The sequence below is a fragment of the Elgaria multicarinata genome, chromosome 1, assembly GCF_023053635.1.
Source record: "Elgaria multicarinata webbii isolate HBS135686 ecotype San Diego chromosome 1, rElgMul1.1.pri, whole genome shotgun sequence".
Lineage (NCBI taxonomy): Eukaryota > Metazoa > Chordata > Lepidosauria > Squamata > Anguidae > Elgaria > Elgaria multicarinata.
The window spans coordinates 177,323,610-177,346,930 of NC_086171.1; the positions used below are offsets into that span (position 1 = coordinate 177,323,610).

Genomic DNA, 23,321 nt, shown 5'->3' on the forward strand with positions numbered 1-23,321 from the left:
ACCTCAGAGGAAATCAGGAATTCTGAAGGGGGCGGCAGATGATGTCAGTATCCCTGCTAACAAAAAAGTGCTGGTGCTGCATCCCTGTGAGACCTGGCTCCACTACGACACTGTTGACCTCTCTCCCACACCTTTAACAAATAAGCCACCATGTACTAGACCAAAGAGGTGAGAAGCACAACATGAGAAGAACTGTTTCTCCTGAAGATGACTGAAAGCTGACGATTTCTCCCCATCTTGACCTATTCAGAACCAGGAATTTTCTGTCCATTATCTACATCAGGCTTTAGAGGTCTAAATGGTTATTAATGGCCAGGTTGGTTGCTACTCTTATTCCACCCTCCAAGATACCTCTATAACAGGGGTGGGCAACTTTGGGAGGTCCGGAGGCCATGCCCATGGGCCACACTCCATAGGGTGCCAGTGGAATTCTTTGGGTCAGCTGTAAAAAGAAAATGGGTCTTTTGCTACTGATTTTCAGTGGTGAACCACTACAGAATGCTGCAGTGGCCAAATTTAGCCTGCAACCAAGCTAAATGCGGTGATGGTAGTGTTCCATAACTGTCTGCCACCAATTTTTGTAAGCAAATTGCCTTTTTTCCCTCTGCCAACACTGAACATTTTAGCAGTGGCATGGGGCTGTGGCATGGGTATGTGTGATCTCCAGCTTTATGTTTTCCAATGCTCCGTTTGTATCAGCTTTATTCCACACTATTATGCAAGACACACCTTTGCTATGTGCAAATTCCTTACTCCCCAGGATATTAAAGCAAAACAGGTTCTTCTGTATTCATAAGCTGGTATCACACCTGAAATCCCATATCAAATATGTAATGTGGTTCATTTCACATCCTGCCCTAAGTTACCCCTGTAACTGGAATAAGAACTGTAGTCAGGGAGAGGGAAATAATACAATACAAACAGAGCAGGGGGTGGGAAACTATGATCCATATGGCTGCGATTTGTGCCATCCATTTTCATGACACAATTAATACAATCTCAATAGGACTGAAAGCCTTAATCACTGTAATTGTTAGGAACATGTAATGACTTCCTTAGCAACTGATGTAAAAACATGGATTTTTAATTAGATTTTAATCATAGCTGTCAGGGTGTTTGGTGCCATTGACATTGCTGTGAACAGTTTGTATCTGAGATGAGCATCCCCCATCACTTCATGGTCCAACAGAGTTATAATAGAATTGATGGAAGGCTCTGAAAATTGTCTTCTAGTACATATGAAACTGTAAGGGGTTCAGTTGGGGAGCAACAATGGGTGAAGGCTGTTCAGTTCCATAGTGCATCCAGGGCTCACAGGGATGCAGTGCCAGCACTTTTTGATTAGCAGGGATGCTGACATCATCTGCCACTAGGGATGTCGAAGAAATCCACAATGGAACCAAATGAGTTTGGAATTTGATTAATCTGACCCATGGATTCCTCAGTGGACCAGCTTTTCCTCTGTCAGGTGGAGTCCGCAAACTTACAGACTGTTTTCCTAACCTTTGAGAATTTTGCACAAATTTTGTCAAAGAAAACAAGCAAAAAAATTTAAAAGGCTGAAGATATGCATTTTCCCCCATAGGCAAAAGAGTGAAAATACATATTTGGGGTGAATTTCATTATATGGGAGGAATTTGCGTGGTTGCACACATGCAAATTTGCACAAATTTGCATTTGCACAAATTCAGAAACTGGAAAAAAAATCCAATGCTGTTGATAGGTGGATCAAAAGTACCTGACAATCTGCAAAACAGCCAGCATGGATTTTGCACAATCCGTCCATCCCTACCAGACTTTGCTGTTCCCTCTGAGCTTAGCTGCAATCCTCAAAGAAGCTTGAAAGAAATTATGTTTCCAGGCTAAATATGTCTTGGTTGGGACAGTTTGGTCTTGAATGGGCAATTAGGGGAGGGAGGGGGGAGGATCTTGTGATATTCTGCTCGCGAGATCCTCCCCTTCGTCCACATGCAAGTGTGACATCCCAGGAGGAAGGAGGGATGCCGTGCCCGCCTTTTTCTTTTTCTTTTTACAGAAGATGAATGCATGTGTGCTGCAATGAAAAAGTAAGTTTAAAAAGTAAAAACTATCCCACTCCCCCCCCCCCGATGGACATGGAGCACCTGAAGAGCTCTGTGCCTGTTTCCCACCTCTTCATGTTTACTCATGAGAAGGCAGGATGAAGCCCACACACCTGCCACAGTCTCGGGATGATCCCAAGACCACGGGAAAAACTGGGCTAAAAGTGGTCCCAGTTATCCCGGGGAAATGGAGGGATCATCCCTCCCTGCTGCTGGGATCCCCTGTGTGACATGTGGATACACAAGGATGATCCCGGGATGATCCCCAGGATAAACACTGGTCTAGACATGCCCTAGCTTTACAAAGGACTGCTCCTTGCAGATGAAAATTCCCAGAAATGCTTTGTTGAGATGGAACAACACAGCTACCTGAATTTTTGGACTCTCCTTGGAGCCATGTATAGTGGGACTATCATGATGAGCTTGTGCACTTCCAAAATTACCATTACACTACTGGGTCTCTTGCCTTTGTGCCCTGGAGGCAGCTTCATAGAGGAAACAGGATGTTAAATGTTAAACTAGATAGACTTTCCCCAACTTGGGGCCCTCTGGATGTGTTAGACAACAACTCCCCTCATCCCCCAGCCAACACAGCCAATGTTGAGGGGAGTTGTTGTCTAACACATCCAGAGGGCATCACGTTGGAGAAAGCTGACAAGATGGACCTTTGCCCTGATCCAGCAGGGCTGATCCTACAAAAGAGCAGCTGGTGGGCTGAAAGATGGGCTGTGGTCTAATCCAAGGGATGTGGAACCTTTTTCAGCCTGAGAGCCAAATTCCATTTTGGAGAAGCTCTCAGGAGCTGCATTCCAGTGGTGGGTGGACAAAAGGAGGCAGGACCAAAACTACCATCTTATTTTAGCTTAAAGCTGCTCTTGCCAGTTACTAAGCCTAAGGAGATGCATTTCAACCTTTTAGAATGGGGAAAAAACTCTGCCAAAACCAGGAAACCACCAAATAATTTGTTGTTGTGGAAAACAGGGCCTGACCCTCTGTGAAAGCCTTAAAGGGCAAATGGAGACCGCAGGAGGACCGGATCTGGACCCTGGGCCTGAGGTTCCCCACCACTGGTCTAATTGTTACCCTTTGCTTGCCTATTTTTATTTTAACGATTTTATCTATTTATTTAAAGTATCTAGTACTACCACATCTCCTTCCAATAAAAGTACAATCATCTAAAAAAAAGCAGTTGAAAACAGCTCACAATCCAGCATTGCAGGAATATAAAATTAATCCAAACAGGAGGAGGGGGGTTGTGGGGGGATTTAAAACTACAATTTAATCTGTAGAAACTCCACCTAGCATCTCAACTAAAAGCTGCTCGAAATAAATGTTGTTGTTGTTTTTCCAAATTCTGCTTGAAAAACAGAATAGATGGAGCCCAAGGTATATTGGTTGCTTTAGATTACAAGATATTTTCTTAAAAAATACATGATGACACCTTGTAGTAGTCAATCAAGATCAATGACTAATCATCCTCAAATAATCCCAACCTGCCACATACAATGAGATGATGTCATGTTCATTATAATAACCGAAGAGTTAAAAACAAGATTATTAACTGACTTGCAATCAATGGACTCAATACTACTTTAAAATTGCTGATTTCTACAAAAGGTGTTTGTTTGTTGATCCTGTGTTGCATTTTCTTCCCACAGTGGTTCCTGAGTGCTGCCGTGCCCAGCGCAAAGGCCAATGAATACAACTGCTGGACTGAACCCAAGAAAGTCTAGAATCGCGTTCTGATTTGACTTATCAGCTAACTAGGAGTGTGCCTGTAAGGTGCTTTCCTTAGGAATCAAATCTGCTCATTCCATGAATTTGATTTCTGTAACAAAAAGCTCCATCAGGTGAGTGTTTTATTGCATGTTCATTACTGGGCACTCATGGATTTTCGCAAGTCCCTCTAACGACGTCTGCCTCCCGTGCGTTTCCCGCTCCTTCTAGCCTTCTTTGCACAACAAAAAACACCCCAGTAAAAACACCCCGGCAGGAGAAGCAGCGGGATCAAAACAGCCCACTGAATGGGCCACGTGCCTGTTGTTTATTTCCTCTTTCAAAACAGGAAGTAATGAGGGACAAACGCGTGGGCACAGAAGCGACAGTAAGCAAACCCGATTTTCCTTTGTGTGATGTCGCTCATAGAGGGCAAAGACTGAGCCAGAACAATTTATGTTGTCTGCACAATCCACAGTGCGGTATTGGCTAAGAGTTGTCCCATCATGCCATGTGTTATTTTCTTAGGGATGGGATGTCCTCCCATGAAACTAGCCCGTTGCTAAAATGCTGAAGACAGAAGAACCTTCCTTGAAGATATGCCTTAGGTGGCCCTGAGCAAGTTGTGATCTCTCTGATTCAGTTCTCCATTTGTAAATGGGAATAACAGCAAGGCTATTTTGCCACTCTGAGCAACAGTCACAGGGGACCTAAGGAGTGTGCCCCACCCCAGCAGCATCCTCTGTTCTGGTGCAAGTGGTCCTTGGATGAATTGCTTTGGTTGCATTCCTTGGCCTCCTGGGGATGAGAGTAGAATTGCTACCGTCTAAAAATTTGTGGCCACTTGGAATTGCTGTGTAGCCCCAGAAAAAGCCTGGTTCATATGAGAATGATGTTCACTTGTTGGCTCTAGCATCAGGCGGTGGGTTGAACATGTGAACACTGCCGCTATCACCTCAAACCCCGGTTGAATCAATTCTCACATTAAGGACTGTTTGACAAGCATGCATGTGCATTACCTCACCCCTGTAACATTGACTGGATGACTTGTATGGGCAAATGAGCCATGACAGAGATATCCCATCACACAGAAAGCTTTTGTATCTCCTCAAATCATTTCAAACTAGGGCTGTCACAAAAATAGAGAAAGCTTCATTCATTCATTGCATGAGTTATCAGCTGCAACCTCCCCAGCATGGCCGGGGTGATGGGAGTTGTAATACAACACACATCTTGGAGAACGCTGCTATACACACTTATCTGGAAGCAAAAACCCATTGAAATCAATGGGGCTTACCTCTGCATAGAATGTGCATAGGATTGTGCTGTTGGTTAACGAATTGACTAGTCATTTAAAACTGCATCATCAACTTGCATATGAGGTGGGAAAGTCATTCTACAATGTGATATGTATGTGCGTGTGGGGGGGAGAACACACTTTCTCAGTAGGTATCATCCTAGGAGAGGACTTGTCCATCCCTCATAAAGTTCTAGTTTTTCAAACCACCATTCTGGTCCCAGATAATAGGATCACCTTTCCAGTCGATGCCACATTGCAGCCCTACTTCAAGCTCAAGGCTTTCCCACGGTACCCCTTCTCACAACCCCATCATCCAGTGGAGAGTGATCAACAAGTGATAAGTGTAATAAGGGGAAGTACATCTTCTTCACACCGTACACAGATAAATGAATGGCTACTAGTCCTGATGGCTATGTGCCGCCCCCAAGAATCATAAGCAGTATGCCTAGGTGCCAGCTGCTGGGGAACAGGGGCTGGAGGGTGCCCTTGCACTCATGTCTTGCTTGTCAGTTTCCCATTGATAGCTGGCTGGCCCCTGTGTGAACAGAATTCTAGACTAGATGGGCCCTTGGCCTGATCCAGCATGGCTCGTCTTATGTTCTTATGCTTGCTTTTGTGATTCAGCCTGCCAAGAAGGGCAAACTTCTCCCTCATAGGAATGTAAGAAGAGCCATGCTGGATCAGACCAAGGGCCCATCTAGGCCAGCACTGTTCACACAGTGGCCAACCAGCTGTTGATCAGGGAACTATAAGCAGGACCCGGTGCAACAGCACCCCCTCACCCATGCTCCCCAGCAACTGATGCATACAGGCTTACTGCCTCGGATACTGGAGGTTGCACTGAGCCTCCCAGGACTGTTGAGAAGACAACACTCACCGACGCTCTTTGGTGCGTGAAAAGGACCGCGCTGTGCACTAATCACGCCAGGAACCAAGACACCATCCTCTGCGGACATCCACACGTGCGGCTGCCCTCCGGGAGCAAAGAGGGCTCGACCCCCCACCCTCCCCGGCGCGCACTCACTGGCATGATCGCACAGGCTGGTGGGAAGCGCTCCCCCGTTTGCATTGCCTGTTCTCCCCCCCCCTCCATCCCACCCCTGGACGCGCGACCCATCCTAGTGCCCTCCGGATGTTTTGGACTACAACTCCCATTAGCTCCAGCCAGCATGACCGGTGATCAGGGATCGCCGTCGAAACCGCTGGTGGGGCCCGCGCGTTAGCGGGGAGGCTTTTCTGCACGCGATGTCCAAGAAGACGCCTCTTTCCTGCCCCAGGGGTGAGAGCTGGGGTGGAAGGGGGTCGCCAGCGGGAGGGGAAAAGCAGCACCCACCTGGACAGCGCCGACCAGTTCTTTCGGTTAAAAGACATGCTGATCTCCGCTCCCTGGCTGCGGCGGTGGCGGGCGGTTTCTCGTACTACGGTTAATTATTGTTGTGGTGTTATTTTCCTTCAGGGCGCTTGGAAAACTTCGCGGGGCATCAAGGTAGAAGTTCGATCCGGCGCGAAGCAGCCCCGCCGCGAAACGTCGAGTCCCGTTGCGAGCGCGCGGCTCCTTGGGCCCGCCCGCCTGCCTGCCCGCCTGCCTCCTCCTCTTCCTCCTCCTCTGCCCTTGCGCTGCGCACCTTTACCCTGCGGTGCCACCCGTCTACTGCCGGGCTGCCTGCATCACATGGCCTCTTATCTACCTTGACAGGCTGCGAGCTGTAATTTGTCTATTAGCAGCACCTTGCAAAAGGCACCCTGCGAGGGTGGGACGTGACCCAGCCTGCGCACAAAGACAGCCATTCTTTGGTTGCCCGGGCCTGGGGAAGGGTTTGGATTCAGCTCCACGCTCGGGCCAAGGCGCCCTGGATTTTCGGGGGCAACTCCCTGCTCAGAACCAGTTTTTCCTGCCTCGCCGTCTCTGCCTCTGGTTTCTCCACGGCTGTGCAGGCGCAGCAAGAGGAAGGCGGCGGCGGCGGCGCGAGGGGAGGAAGGGAGGAGGAGGAGGCCCCCTCCGTCAAGCCATCCGTGTCCCGCTTGATCAGAGGCGCCCACTTGCAACCTAGTCACTTTCATGTCCATTTCAACAACGACGAAAACAGCAGGGAGAGGGGGGTATTTTTGCTTCTGCATGAAGCCCCTCCATCTAAAACAGCTCTCCCCAAGCTGGCGCCCTCCAGATGTGTTGGACTGTGACTCCCATCATCCCAAGGAATGGGGATGGGATTTCTAGTCCAACACATCTGGAGGGCTCCGGGTTGGAGAGGGGGCTTCTCTTAGAGTTGCTGCTGCTCCGAAGGAATTGGGCAATGCCTTTTTTTTTTTCCCATCACCGCTACCGTCTGTGATTTAGGGCAATGACTGGTTCCCAAGGAGCGAATTACTGGAGCTGCAATACTTGGGAACTCAAAAGGCCAGAGGAGGAGCAGTTAGGGCTGGATATTGGGGCCAAAGTCCAGAGCCCTGCAGTCCTGCCCCCTTCCTCCTCCCCCACCACCACACTCACCTAAAGAGCAGCGAGAGATGTGGGTATCAGGGCAGCAGAAGCAAAATCCATTGAATTGCTATAGTCAGGAAGGTATGGTGATTTAAGTGAGTTTAAAATGCAAATCTGCTCATGTGCACAGATTTATTTATTTATTTATTTAATCAAGATTGGCAAACACTGTCGCTATAGCTCTGAGATATCAGGACTGCAAAGGCATGGAATGAGGGAGATGGGGGAAGAAGAGAAATGTTAGTTGCATGCTTCACAACCAAAATAATAAACGGAGCCATCTAAAGCCCCCCACCCCCACCCCAAGGGTAAATCTGGGGTAATATATTTCTTAGCTGCACCACGCAAACCAAGAGCTTCCTTGTTCAACACCCATCAAACACCTGAGCCCATGTTACAAGCAAGAAAACAAGGCGGAACATTGTGCACTGAACTGAAGCTGCTTGTAGGACAGGTTTAGGAGCAAAGTAAATAAATACTGGTCAAATATAACTACATGCAGAACCTAATCAAGCCTTCTGGGCTTTTCAATCCAAGCTGAAAAACCTCCTGGGGTTCCACAAGGAGATGGAGTCCTGGGAGAGCCCTTCCCCTGAGGGCATCCCCAACAGGGGAATCCCCATTGACAATCCTTGTGGGCCAGTGAGGGAATCTCAGCTGTTATCTCCAGTCTCAGATTGGAGATAACAGTGGGGATGTTGTCAGCAGGAATTCTGCTGGCAGCAGGAAGAACAGCCACTCTTCCCAGCACCAGCAGAATAGCTTTGTGTTGACTGCTCTTCTCAATGGGGTCAAGTCACTTTGTGTGGCAGGAGGTGCCACATGGCACATGAAGCCAAAGACTTCAGCCAAGTCAGGAAGAGCAACTACTCTTCTGTAGCATGGGCTGAATCCCTGGATTTGTACCGGGGCGGTTATCTTCAAAGGCACAGAATTCAAGGGCATTTATACATGCATATTCATCACCCCGTGACTTCAATACCCAGTGATGGCTTGCATGTGTGAAACAGTCATCCAAGATCAAACACAGAGCTTTCTTCATAGGATCAGCACAGATCCTTCCTTTCAGTGTTCAGCTTAAAGAAACATTAACCAAACAAACAAGGCAACAAACCTATACACACTTGCTAAGCAGTAAATTCATCTGAACTCAGTGGAAGAATGCAGAAACTTGTGGAACTCCCTGCACCAAGAACTCTGGCTTGCCCCCCTTCTTTGTTAATATTGCAGCACTTTCTGCAGGCATCTGTATTCCAAGGGCCCCTTCACCTGCCTTCAGCATAGTTTTTGTTTGTTTCTGTTCCTTCCAGAAATTGCATTGTAGTTTTCATGATTTTCTGCCCCATTGTGTTGCTTACTTTAAAAAAAAAAAGTTGTATTTATTAATTCAGTAAATTGTTACTAGCTATTATTAAGTTGTGCTTTTGTTTCTATTTCACTGTGTCAGCTGCCTGGAATGCCTAATTACAAAATGGAAAGGTGGGCTACAAATCTGAAAAATACCTCTCAGTAAACACGCATAGGCTTGGGCTGCATAAAGCTGATCAAGTCAGTCCCCTATGCACACCACGAAGCAAGTAGTCCTTCTCTTAGGCACACAGTTCTCTACTTGTGGGGTTATTTATTTATTTATTTATTTATTTATTAAATTTATATACTACCCCATAGCCGAAGCTCTCTGGGTGGTTTACAAAAGTTAAAAACAGTGAACATTAAAAAGTATACAAAATTTAAAACCATCAGAAACATAAAAACAACAGTATTAAAAAAAATGGTATCCATTTAAAAACAACAGTTCTGGGGTCCGTTAAAAGCAAACAAACTTAGTGTTGTTAAATGCTGTTAAATGCCTGGGAGAAGAGAAAAGTCTTGACCTGGTGCCTGAAAGATAACAGTGTTGGTGCCAGGCGAGCCTCATCAGGGAGATCATTCCATAATTTGGGGGGGGCACCACTGAAAAGGCCCTCTGCCTTGTTGCCAATCTATTCTGTACACTGAACTACTTATCTAGGAGGAAGTGTGGTGCAGATAATGCAGGTTATTGGATTGTGCCTTTAGTCCTTGGCCCAGGTCTGGGAAACTTTTTAGGGTGTGGAGGCCAGATTCCTCAGATTCTCAATGATGCCAGGACCCAGGTCCTGCCCCTCATGTGATCGGATCCTTATGTGGAGAAGGGAAGGGAAGAGGCAGCCTCAAAACCATGGCTCAGGGGCTCACCTGCCCCTTCTCTCTTCTGAGGGCATAGGGTTTAAGGAAGGGGCAGGGCTTCAGGGATGGGGAGGGGTCTCACCCGATGCTCCACAGACTGGATGGACCAGCCTGGTTGACCATATTTGGCCTATGGGTCAGAAGCTCCTCATCCCTGCCCATTTATTCACAGAGCTATAAGGGAAGTGTATGAACAGTTGTGCCCAATTGCTCATCAAGACATCAAACGGAGCCTGCCCAGTATTCTGGCCAATGAGTTCAAAAGCAACTGAATTACTGACAATGAATGTGAAATCTAATTCCATGTTAGTGCAATGATTTAATAAAAGGAAAGGGTTGTATCCAATATTAGTCAAACTTAACGCCAATTCATTTAGGTAGATCTAATCTAAGTAGCACTGACATTGGACATCACCCCAAAGGTTTAAGTGCATCAGTTTACTTGGATTTAGGTTTCAATGGGTCTAATGGAGGTACAATTGCCACGCCTGCCTCCCACAGGCTCTTTCCACCAGGAAATGCATCACAATGGGCTTAGGCAATAAACTATCTTGAAGTGCTCTCTCATTTCCTCTACATCCCTGCAAAAGTAGCTCTTGGGTGGTGTGTACTGCTCTCTCGATCAAAACGGAGAGGCAGGGAAGAAATATTTTATTATTATTATTATTATTATTATTATTATTATTATTATTATTATTATTATTATTATTCCTAAATGCCATTACTGAGCAGCTCACCAAGGGGAAGGCACGTTCCTGGTTTTTGTTTTGTTTTAGCTCTCTGAGAATCCAGAACGTGCCCACCACCAAATGTGCCACATTCTCTCTCTCCAGCATTTTCAGTTGAAGACAGAGAAGTGCTTGTAACAGGCCTACTGTGCTCATTGCCAAGGATCGCTGACTGAGCCCCCACGCTCCCAACCATTGCTGAAATTCTGCTCTTCATATTGTATGCTTATGGAACTCTCTCCCAAGGAACATGAGGTGGGCCACTGTTCAGTTGCGGATTTTTCAAAGGCTTTGAAAACCCTCCCGTTCCTTTAAGTGGCCTTTAACTGATGTGTTTTATTGGTCATCCTGCCATTTTATTGTTACCTTATGTTGTGGTGTTTCAGATAATGTTGTTTTTCTTTTGTTTTTGAATACTGGATCAATTTATATTTTAATATATTGTTTGGTGGGATTTGGGATTTTTTTATTTTAAAGTTTTATTATAATACTAGCTTGACTCGCACAGACCATCTGCACGCTAGTACTTTATTGCTCAGTATCATACTTTTCCAGCTTTTCCATGGACACCCAGAAAAGCCAGTTGCAAGGCTGACTGGGAGTCCATTGGACTCCATTCCCCCCCAGCCGCTCCCCCCGCTCACCTACCTGCCAACCCGTGCATGTCAGTGAGCTGCCCAGCCTCCTTTCTAGGCTTTCCCCTCTCAACTGCTTCCCCTCCCTCTCAGCCACTCCCCCCTCCCAGCTGTGTGTATATATCTGGTTGCTTAGCCACGCAAAGTTCTTCTCATAGCTCAGAACCTTCCTCATACAAAGTTCTTCCCATAGCATAGAAGCTCCAACCTGTCATATCTCAGAACCTTCATGCTACATGTTGCCATGCATCACCTTAGCATATATTAGTGTGTGTGTATTGTTATACTTGTATTTTGTTCACCACTTTAGATGGACTTGGTACAGAAAGGTGGTTTCTAAATATTTAAACAACCAACTAACATGCATTCTTCATTTCCTTGGCAATACACAGAGGTGGGAATTGAACCCTGAAAAAATGTTTATTTATGTGTTTGTTTGCTTCTTTGCTTGCTTGCTTATGTACAATTTTTATATGCCGACCCCTAACATAACATTCCCTGGGCAGCTCATAATAACTAAACATAAAAACAATTTAGATACAAAATAAAATGAAATACCATAAAATTAAAAGCAACATAAAATACAAGAAACAAAACACAGGTTTTAAAACTGAGAGGTGAAGAGAATCATCTTCACCTGGCACCAAAAAGACCATAGAGATGCCAGGTGAACAGCTTTTGGAACACCATCCCATAACCATCATGCCATTACCAAAAAAGGCCTCTCCCTCGTGGTTTCCCATCTCACATCTTTCAGTAGGAGCACTAGTAGAGTCTCTAAGGAGATGGTAGCTGTAGCAACTCACACTAACAATAATCTAACAAGCCACCCACCTTGGCAAAAATAGGAACAGTGATTAACCAGGGATGACTGGTTTGGAATTATGCTAGCTGGGAATGATGGGACTTGCAGTCCAAAACATCTTGAGGTTGCCAGAGTGGGGAAGGCTGTCCTAATGTCTCAATTCTTATTTAGGAAACCACTGCTATGGATGGTACCATGGACAGTGGGCTTTACCTTGTGATGACTTCCAGACAATCCATGAGCTCCATCAGATAAGTGTTTTATTGCATGCTCATTACTGGGCACTCATGGATTTTGCGGGTCCCTCTCATGATATTGTCTGTCTTCCTCATGCCTACTGCCCCTTCTAGCCACCTTTGCACAACAAAAAAGCACTTTTATTTATTTATTTTGAAAGATGTAATTTGTCGCTATCTCCTGCAGTGTGCAGGAGAAGCATCATGATCAAAACGGCCTACTGAATGGGCCACATGCAAGTTGTTTACTTCCTCTTTCAAAAGAGGAAGTAATGTGGGACAAACACCTGAGTGGAGAAGCGATGGTAAGCAAGCACGATTTTCCCCTGTGTGATGATGCTCCATGTTTCAAACACCTGTGATGAAGGTCCAAGTCTGGTTAGGGAAATCATATTCTGAATGCACAGTGAGGCAAGGCAACTCAGATTTTCAGCATAGAATAAATGTGTACTACATTTTGAATGCACAAGGTGAAATTGCACATTTGATTCTGAAAGGTTTTTTGGATACATCATGCAGAATATTTTGATAAAGACCAATGGCAAGGAAAGTGTACTTCTAAAATGAAATTTCTGTTAATTTCCTTTCCATTATTAATGGAAGAGCTTCAGCTATTAGGTGGTATGCAATAAATAAATGAATGAAGTAATGTTATGTTTAAAAATAATATTAATGAGCAGAGCTGGAATGTGTACATGTTTGAATAAAAGTTTATCATTAAATTATAATTATGATGTCAATCGAATATTTACTTTATGCTTCTGCAGGATTTTTTATTTTTTTTTTACATTTAAATTGCAATTCAAGCTAATTTTTTAAAACTTCACAAAATAAAATGCTTCTAAATGAAAGGAAATGAGCCCAATAAACTCTCAATTGAGATGCCTAGTTTCATATGCCATATTTTTAGAGAATGTTAGTTTTTTGAGAATGTAAGTCTATTGGTATTCTACACATCTGTAAATTTAACTACAACAAAATCCTGTAATGTTCTCAGTATGAGAATCACAGCATAATTTTTTTTAAAAAAACTATGTGTTTTTCTCATCCTTATGATTAGTAGGTGATGGAAAGTTGAAAGACATGCTGGAGAAGAGATCAAGGAAGCAGAATTGTCCATGCTATGCTTTCCACTAAGGTCTTTGAGGGAGGTGTACACAATTTTGATGCATACAAAATTAAAGTAGTGTCCTATTGGACAGCACTTGTGAATGGATATGGATATTGGTTCTGCTTTTCTTGAAGGTTACATATAATCTCCTCTTTTCCCCAAAAAATGTTGTATATGATGGAATATCAATATTTCTGTGCCTGTGGTTTCTCATTCTTTTTTCTTATCACATTTTTGTTTAGTTTTGTTAGATTTACCACAAAAACAAAAAAGATGAAGAATAATAATAATAATAATAATAATAATAATAATAATAATAATAAAGTAGTGCCCAATTGAGCCAGTGCAGTGACTTTTATACTGTACGCCTAAAGGCAGGGCCCATAGATTTTAATTTATCTTTGTAAGCTCTTCTCAGAGCAAGGTAAAAATGCATCAACATCTTCATCATTATCATCATCATCATCATCATCATCATCATCTTCATCTTGCATGGACTAGTGGGACTTGCTTGTGAGCTGGCCCATACACGTTTTAGATGGTGTTAAGGGAGAAATGTCCACCTCAGTGCTCAAATTACTACTGGGAGAAGTATGATATGGCTAAAATTATGAGGAGTCAGAGGCAGAGTTTGTGGATTTTCTCAAGTGCTCCCCAAACAGCAGGTGCACAGGTGCACTTCCCATAGCAGAGAACTGCCTTATCTCCTGGGAACCATGGCTTTCCTGGTCATATGGCTTTTTCCAAATGTTCCGTTCAGCTGTATGCAGTATCCACTATAGCCAAGCATTCCACAAAGTGCTCACTCAACAAAGGTGCAACTGAAGGGGTCCGGCTCAGGTGCTCCTGTGAACCAGGCAGATTTGCCTTTTGCGACGCCATCCTCATTGTCACCTCCCTTGTTTTTATTCCCTGCATTTAATTTTCTTATCCAATAAACCTGAGTGACTGGTTGGTTTGCGAGCAATCTCCCGTCCCGCAGGCGGAAAGGGAGGGAGATTTTCTTGTTTTTGACAGTTGAATGCAGACTGTTAACATAGCATTATTTTAATGAATGGTTCCCGACTGCAATTATCCTTTGAAATGATAAATCTGTCAGGAGTCCTTCTCTTCCATTTTTAACCACCTTTTCTCTGTAATCTGCTCATCTTAAGCAAGTTTTCATGTGCACAGAAAATGCAGGATATTCGAAACAATCCTTCAGAGTGGTCACCCTACTACTTACAAAGGACATGGTAGTAGTAATAGTAGTAGTAATAGTAGGAGGAGGAAGAAGGAGGAGGAAGAGGAAGAGGAAGAGGAAGAAGAAGAAGAAGAAGAAGCCCCATGCCTCCCCATTTGAAGTGGTGAAACAATAGACCATTGGGTTATACACCCAGTGCAGCATTAATCTTAAGAAGTCATTGTAATAGGACATTGTTGAGGTTAAGAGCTTAGTTGATCTTTCAAAAGGATTAAGCATTTGATATGGACTATAGGAACACCCATAGTTAGCATTGTCATTTGTAAAGGATGAAAAGCTTTACACTTCAGAGATTAACTGTAATACAAAATTTAAACAATTAAATAAGGAAAGTTGTATCAGTCAGCTTTGCTTTCGCTCATGGTGTATTACCAATAATAGTGTATAAAGAAGACTTTAAAGAGCAATATAAATGTGTCAGGGCTGGTGTCAAAGCTAGGCATGGATGGGCACCTGTCAAGGGCCCACACCGTAGCGGGGGCCCATTAACAACAGCCCCTTGGAGTTGCTCCTCTGCTTCGCTATTGCACCTGCCTCTCGCTCTGGCTCAGAGAATGGCCAAGCTTCCAAGTGGCAGCCATGATGAGAAAAAGGATGACAAGCAACAGCAGCTAGCACAATGGTGGCAAGAAGGTAGATTCACTGTGGGTGTCTTGCCCAAGTGTCCCCCAAAACTTGGAGGTGGCACTGGTCATAGTCACCATCATCATCTAAATCTGTATTATATTACACTGGGGCAGCTGCATTAGTGGTAGAGATCAATTAGTGCTGAATCAAAGCCATTCACAGAGTTAGTTTTGTGTAAATGGCTTTTAAAAAGTTAATTAGAGGTGTGAGAAGAGGGGCAATCTGGATCAAGACCTTGGGGCTGTCTATATGCGGGGAAAGACCTGCAGTGACTGCTGATCTGTGCTGCATCAGCTATACGATGCAGACACAGCTTCTCAGCCATCGTGGGGCTTTCCAGCAAAGTTGCGTTTTGTAAAAGTTGGGGACTTACCCCAACTTTTTAAATAGGAGCAATGTAAGTATTAAATGTCAGCTATTGGTCACCTTCCACCAGGAAGAGGGAGGGAGGCTCCGATACCAAGATGGCCACCTGAACCCCTGTGCTCTCTCCTCGGCATCGGGATTACCTGACTCCACCGTGGGAGAGGAAAAATGTGAGATTCTGGAGGGAGGTGGCGCCAACTCAGAATTGTGAAGACAGCCCCCTGGTTATACGAACAGGGGGTGTTAATCCCCCTGCCCATGGTCCTATTTTGGATCAGGCTGTTCCTATACCTGCTACTTGCAGGATTTTTTTTAAAAAAACAACCATTCATGCAATTGTTAATTGCATGAATGGCATCTCCTCTAGCTTGGCTATGAGAGTGTGAAGACTGAGGCCTAGATCGCTGCTCAGCCATGAAGTCATCACTATTTCTCACCCTAAGCTACTTCATAGGGTTATTGTAAGGATAAAAGGATGCGGGGGCAGGGGGGCATGCTGCTCGTCTCCTGAGCACTTTGGAGAAAGGGTGGGATACAAATCTAATACACAAATATACAGTGCATATATGCATAATATATGTATGCAATATGGAAGGTTCACTGTCAATCTGCAGGAAGCAAAGGCAAACAAAATTTTCATGCCGATATTTTTAATGAATGCAATTAAAGAGCAAAGGGCTTCCCCCCCACACACATACACACAGTGCTATACCATCATTTTTTAAAAATGCATCCTTACAATAAGACTGGGAATCCCACTTTACAACTGGAAGAATTCAAGGTTGATCTGAAAGTCTCCATATCCATTGTGTTTCTTCGTGATATGATTGCCTTCCCTGCACCAAGCCAACACGTGTTTTGTGTTTTTCACAGCAGTTTGTGTTATCAGGCAGAAATTGAGACATTACTATTTTTTCTTAGCATGGACACCGAATACTGAGACAAGCTGCCTCTCTTACCCAGAGACTGCTTTACAGTTATTCCTGGTGTTTTGGTAGTTTGATATTGGTGGGAATTTACACTCAAGTAAATTCCCACCAATAAGATCAGCTTCAGAAAGCCTTCTCCAGTTTTGACCAGTTGTCCAAATCCCACCCATTCACTTTCATTTTCCCAGTGAGCATAAGGTTACAAGCTGGCATGGTGCTTCCCTATCATCCTAGATTTAGGCCTTAGCTAGACCTAAGGTTTATCCCGGGATCATCCTGGGGTCGTCCCTGCCTGCTCCTGGGATCCCCTATGTGTCATTTACATGAACAGGGAGGACCCCAGGACGATCCTGGGATAAACCTTAGGTCTAGCTAAGGCCATAGTTAACTGCACTACTGCTTATAATGGCTTATAATGGTTTTGACAACTGTTCAGGCCCAGGACACATTACATATACCGTTTTCAAACCATTTTTAAAGTGTTGTATCCTGCTTAGTGTAGATCTGACTGTACCAACATCTGCCTCTCATCTCGACTTACCTGAGCAGTAAAGTTTTAATGGCCTCACACTTCAGGGAGACAATATACTCCTTATATCCCACCAGCAAGTTACATTTATTCTGCTGCCTTGACAGATTTATTTTCCAATCTTGCCTTCCAAAAAGCAATCAGCACCCAATATTTCCCAACCAGCAATTACTCTAACCTCAGGTTAATCAGTTGCAGGTGAAGGTTTATGGCTTGGTTTGTGAGATAGCACACATTATCTACGACACTTTCCCTTTCCCTTCGTGGTAGACAATCGGAGCTAAGGTGCTCCTAGTCCAGCAGCATTGAAAACCTAGTGAGCATTTGGTAATAAAAGCATCAAACTTACACTTTCCATGGATGGATAAATGCATACCAACCATTTTCAGATATTGGAGCATTGTTGAGAAGTGAAGACGTTGAATCTAGTGGAAAGAAGACCTTTTAAGAAATCTGCTAAAATAACATAGTATTATTATTATTATTATTATTATTATTATTATTATTATTATTATTATTATTTATATAGCACCATCAATGTACATGGTGCTGTACAGAGTAAAACAGTAAATAGCAAGACTCTGCCGCGTAGGCTTACAATCTAATAGCATAGTAGCAATGCATATGAGAGATTTTGGCTGATACTCCTGTAGAAGTCCAGGTTACTCTGTGGAATGCAGAAATAACCCTGGTAGTTGCCCTGATCACGCCCAAGCACCCTCTTCCCTCTGAGCAGAGCCCAGCCAGCTCCTTGGTATACACCTGAGCTGAAGGCAATGAAGCAAGAGGGAAACTCATGCTTAGTCTGACCAAACACAAGTTAGAGCTCATTATTAAGCCTACTCTGTGGCGGTGATGGTGGCAAAAAGGGACTTCTTTTCCACCACCATTGCATCTTCTCACTGTTGTCCAGCGGAGCTTTTCTGAATGGTTCATGGCCTACTACAGGGAAAGAAATGGCACAGAGAGCTTCAACTATTGGCTGATATAGAAATGTAGTAAATAAATAAACAGTCCTGCTCATCAAAAGAATTGCAGCTAGTAACATCAACAGAAAGGTCTATCCGAGGACTTCCTCACTGGTTTTATTTCCTACCTATACAGGCTGTGGTTGGAGCAAGTGCAATGTTTACACGTTCTTGTTATATGGGTGTGCAAAGTGCTAATTGCAAAAGATGTTTCTTTAAGGGGTGTTGATGGCGCGATGAAGATAGGTGACTCTTGATGGCTGGTGTCTACTACCCCACTGTTCACTACACATAGCTCAGGGCTAAAGAGAAACTGTTAGTCAGTTGGAATATAACCAACAGAGGAGACAGAAGTCTGAAGTTTGCAACCGTTTGGTAAGGAGCAGCCTTTGAGGCTCCAAGCTTATGCCGTTGCTTTCAAGCAGCCTTCCCCAACCTGGTGCCCTCTAGATGTTTTGTACTACAATCCCCATAGTTCCAATAAGCATTGGCCATGCTGCCTGGGGCTGATGGGAATTGCAGTCCACCACATATGGAGAACACCAGATTGTAGGAGGTTGCCTTAGAAACTAGCCTTGTCCAGATGGACAGCTGACTGCTTCCCTCCACCATTGTTCAACTTTTATATCTGTAAATATACAAATATTTCAAAAAGCCATACTTTTCCATTATTCTCTACTTACATGGGAACTCACCCTGTAAAAGGTTGCCTCTGAATTTTCCTACCACTTAGGGAAGTGGTGGAGTGTGGGGCGATGATTGCTGTACCTTTTTGATTGCTGTACTCAAAAATCATTGCAGCTTTTTATACAAGCCCAGGTCGCCATGGGTGCTAGTGGTCCTGCTCCTTTCCCTCATTGCGAAGCCCAGGTCGCCATGGGTGCTAGTGGTCCTGCTCCTTTCCCTCTTTTTTGCCCCTCAGTCCCCTCACCACAGAGGGCCTCATGAATTATGCAATTGAGGCTCATGCAGAGTGAATCCCCCCTCCAAAATTTGCATGCAGTGTGGCCCTTCCCCCTCTCTCAACTCCCCCCCCCCCCATTTGTCACCTCCATCCCCTTCCCCCTGCCTGCTGGTGTTGTTGAGAGCCTAACCACACAGCTTGTCCGTGGCCTGCCTTTGCAGTACACTGACTGGCCGAGCAAGATTGTCCACTGGCAGAGGGCCTGGCCTGCCTGTATAGCACAGAAGAAACTAATTGCTATTCAAGCTTGAGCTTTGAACTTTTTTGAACTTCTATGATTCTATTCTGTCAGGTATGCTTTAAGGTGGATTCCTGCATTGAGCAGGGGGTTGGACTCGATGGCCTTATAGGCCCCTTCCAACTCTACTATTCTGTGATTCTATGTTACAAAATTTTCTGCACATGTACTCTGGTCAAGCTGCATTTTAAAACAAACATGACCAAAATCAATCTGGTAGATCTCTAGTAATAAGCCTTACACTACCATATTCTTATACAAGATTTAGTAATTTTTGGTTTTTTTAATGACTTTGATTGTTAGCTTCTCGCTCACCAAATGTGTATTCTTTGCTCTCTGGTGTTTTTTTAGCAGAAGCTAAACTTGGCTACTTCTTGATCAAGGAACCCAGATATTTCATGACTTCATCTCAAGATTACTCACCCCACAACACACAAACATTTTTCAGCATTCTACACTCAATGTACATAAATGCTCAGATGCAACTACATAACATTTAGTGTTGTTTTAGCAATAAAATTAAATAAATTATTATTAATAATAATAATAATAAATTTATTTTTTTGTTACACGCCTCTCCCTCTGGATCGAGGCAGGGTACAACACAAATATAAACACAATAAAATACATATAACTAATTAAAACATTTAAAACTAATACATTATTTAAAGCAGCAAATTATTAAAAAGCATCTTAAAATTCAACTGGGTAGGCCTGCCGGAAGAGATCAGTCTTTATGATACATATATGAAGTGCACTTCCATATATGTATAAATATATGGAAAACAGACAAAACAATGTTTCTTTAAGGGGTGTTGATGGCGAGATGAAGATAGGTGACTCTTGATGGCTGGTGTCAAGGACAATGACCTCTTTTAGCGTGGGACAGCTGACGTAACACTGAAATTCAATTTTATGGAAGATTTTCTGGGTGAGGACACAGTCCACCTGCAACTCTGCAAATACAGAGTAAATCTGCAGAGGTTGCATCAGTCTGTGGCGTGTCTGTGTTTAATAAGTGAGGCCAGAATCTGCCCTCAGATCTTTTTATCGAGCTCTCTGGGTACTGCCTTGTTTGTGCATGTGCGGCAAGGTTTAATCAGCAAGCCACTTACCTGCTCCAATGAGGGCGTCCGCTGGCTCCCTGGGGGGGCAGAAGGGAGGTAATATTTAACTTTATCTCTGCTCTGTTTCTGGTACTTTAGCTTGGCAAAAAGCAATGTAAAAGAGCCGTACTTGGTTTTTTGGTGGTTTTTTGGTGGTTTTTTGTTTTTGCTGAGACAAGTTGTACTTCTGACCTAAGCAAAACTGGAGGTCACATAAACTTGACTCCTATCTTTGCAATTTGTTCATTGCCCAAAGTCGTACGGGCTGCTACCGACTCTTGTGGAGAGAACAGATAATAATGAATTCTCAGCATACCTGAAGACATGATGGCGGGGATATAGGAGGAAGTTCTCCTTGAGATATCCTAGCCCCAGGTCATTTGGGGCTTTAAAAGCCAACACCATCACTTTGAACTGAAACCAGTGTAGTTTTCAAGCACAGCATTCCATCTAAACGATGACGTCCTACTCTGTGAACTTGCCCAAACTCTGTGTTCATCATCTGAGGACTGAGACCTTCCTCTGAGTCCCAGCACCACCTGAAATTAAGTGGATAGTGTCCAGAAAGAGGGTCTTTTTGGTCATGGGCCCTACTCATGGTATGTTCTGCACAAGGAACTTTGCCTCTGTGATTTCATTGTAGTACCAACCATTTTTAGGATTCACCCAAGCATTCCACCACATAGTGTAAGCTAATTTTAATATCTTTTTTTTTTTGTCCTCTGCTGGTTTTTTAAACAATTTTTATTGCCCTCTTGATTTGTTCCACATCTTGTTTTGTTTGTGATTTATTTATTAATGTATGCTGGCCTGGTAGTTTTACCAAAGGATGGTCTATAAATGTCTTAAATAAATACATTCCATTTTTCTTTGTGCAAAAGCTTGTTGCGCCTCATTAAAATGCACAAATGCTACCATATAGTTCAGGACACATGTGATGAACTTCTCAGCCATTATCCAACAAGTCCACTGTCTTTATCAGAAATTTCTTTATTTTTATATGTATGTTTGAATCCCTGGATTATTTTTACACCTGTGCACCCTCCCTCTACATTTGTTCTTTGCACAAATGGCTTTTTTCAAAATCCCATCTCAAAGCTCCTTTTCCACACCCCACCTCCATACATTTTTTTTTCTGCATGCCATCTCAAATGTATTGGGATGTATAACTAAGAGGAAATTCTGAGCTAGAATTGTCACAATCAAAAATCAGCAATAGAAACTACATCCATGGTACATTAGAATGCCCAGGAGTATCACATAGGAAAGGGTGAAATTAAATTCATGTCACTACTTAACAACTGGTAGATCACATGACTCGGGAAAAGGCCCCTCCACACTTTGCCCTGAGGTACTAGAGCTTTATGGCAACTTGTAAATTTTACAGGCTATACTAACACGATAGTGAAGGAAACTGGCTCTTTTATTTGCACATGTGGGTTAAAGAGGAGTACTTGGAACCTGCAGGCTATATCACAAATTTCCTATCCCTTTGACTGTTTACTGATAAACTGTCAGAGACATGGAGGTTCTCATTTTTTAAAAAAACAAACAAACATATTCATACAGTACTAACACCTCAGGATGGGAAAACAAGGGCTTTGCACCTTAGGCCGTTGCTAGACCTACCTGGTGATCCGTGTGGGAGGAGGGGCGAGCCTGTGCTACAAGTAGCACGGGCCATTGCCCCAGTCTACACGTCAGACGCGACAGGCTACAGGGAAGCCCTGTCACATCTGCCATTTTTTATTTTTTTATTTTTGTCTTAAAGGGCTGGGTGCACAGGAGCGCACCAGCGACAAAGGTAAGTGTTGTTGTTTTTTAAAAAGGGTTCCCCGCTCCCCCCTGCCCCCGATTTCCCCAACCCAATCTCCGATTTCCCCCCCGATCTCCGATTTCCCCCACACACACGATCTTCGATTTCTCCCCGCGACCTCCGCTTTCCCCCCGCAATCTCTGCTTCCCCCCGCGATCTCCTCCCCCAATCTCTCCCCCTGCTCCGATGGGCCCAGTGCTCCTGTGGAGCGCTGCGCCCCGTCCACCACTTTTCCCAGCTACTTGCAAGTAATTGCGGTAGCTGGGAGAAGTGGCAGACCGGTCTACACGACCGCGGTCTCCGGGCTGCGGAGTTTTGGGGAGTTGCCCCTGGATGACTTCAGGAGCCATCATGTAGATGACCTTCCACCACTATGAAACCACCCCGGGGCAAACCTTTCATCAAGACAAGCCCCTGCAGTCCATTGATCCACTGACTTTCTCTGAAGCATGGTCCTCTGTCATTTCTGCCTGCTCCTTAGACTGAATTGTTTCCCCCCCCCCCAATTCATTTCTGTCCTCCACTCTAGGTACACTTGCTTTCTCTCCCAAGCACAAACTATTCGCCTTTCTGATTTCCAGCCCTGGCTCATTTGTTATTTCCATCCATGCTCTCGTGCAGCTGGAGACCTCTGGAGGAGAACAAAAGCACTGGGAGTTTCTCCTTCCCTTCTGCCATCTACCTGGCCAAACAACGCTTATACACTTCTCTGATAGGCACAGGCAGGATCTACACTGCTGCTTTATTTATTATTTATTTTATTTATTAAAACATTTGTATCCCGCCCTATTACCACTGGGATCTCAGGGCAGCGTACAGATAAAATCAGAACAATATAAACATAGATAATTTACACAGCTAAAAATGTTTTAAATTGTTAACAAATTAAAACCAATAGAAAATTTTTAAAAGCAATAAATCAATTAAAATCAATTAAAACTATGTGTAACCATGGAGAATTTAGCCCTTGAGGGCTTTAATAAAAAGCCATGTTTTAACTTGGCACCAGTTGGGCCAGCCGGGCTGCCACAACAGAGAAAGCCCATCAAAGTGGATGTCTCACATTGGTGGGATGCGGAGAAGGGCTCCTCCAACAGATCTCAAATCTTGGGAAGGCATATATAGGGAGAGGCACTCCCTCAAGTATCGGGGTCCCAAGCCGTTTAGGGTATTGAATGACCTTGCCAACACTTTGAATTCCAATTGGAAGCATATAGGCAGCCAGTGCAATTC

At 44.1% G+C, this 23,321-nt stretch overlaps 2 protein-coding genes across 2 annotated transcripts in view; both read right to left on the reverse strand.

The window, feature by feature from the left end:
* LAD1 (ladinin 1) overlaps nt 1-6,664 on the reverse strand; it is a 40,435-nt gene extending 33,771 nt beyond the window's left edge. The window contains exon 1 of the mRNA XM_063143855.1: nt 6,431-6,664. Within this exon, the coding sequence (XP_062999925.1) occupies nt 6,431-6,468 (38 nt within the window). The 5' untranslated portion in view covers nt 6,469-6,664. The remainder of the gene's footprint in view (nt 1-6,430) is intronic.
* The window catches only part of TNNT2 (troponin T2, cardiac type), a 311,842-nt gene that overhangs the window by 76,573 nt on the left and 211,948 nt on the right, over nt 1-23,321 (reverse strand). The window lies entirely within an intron of this gene.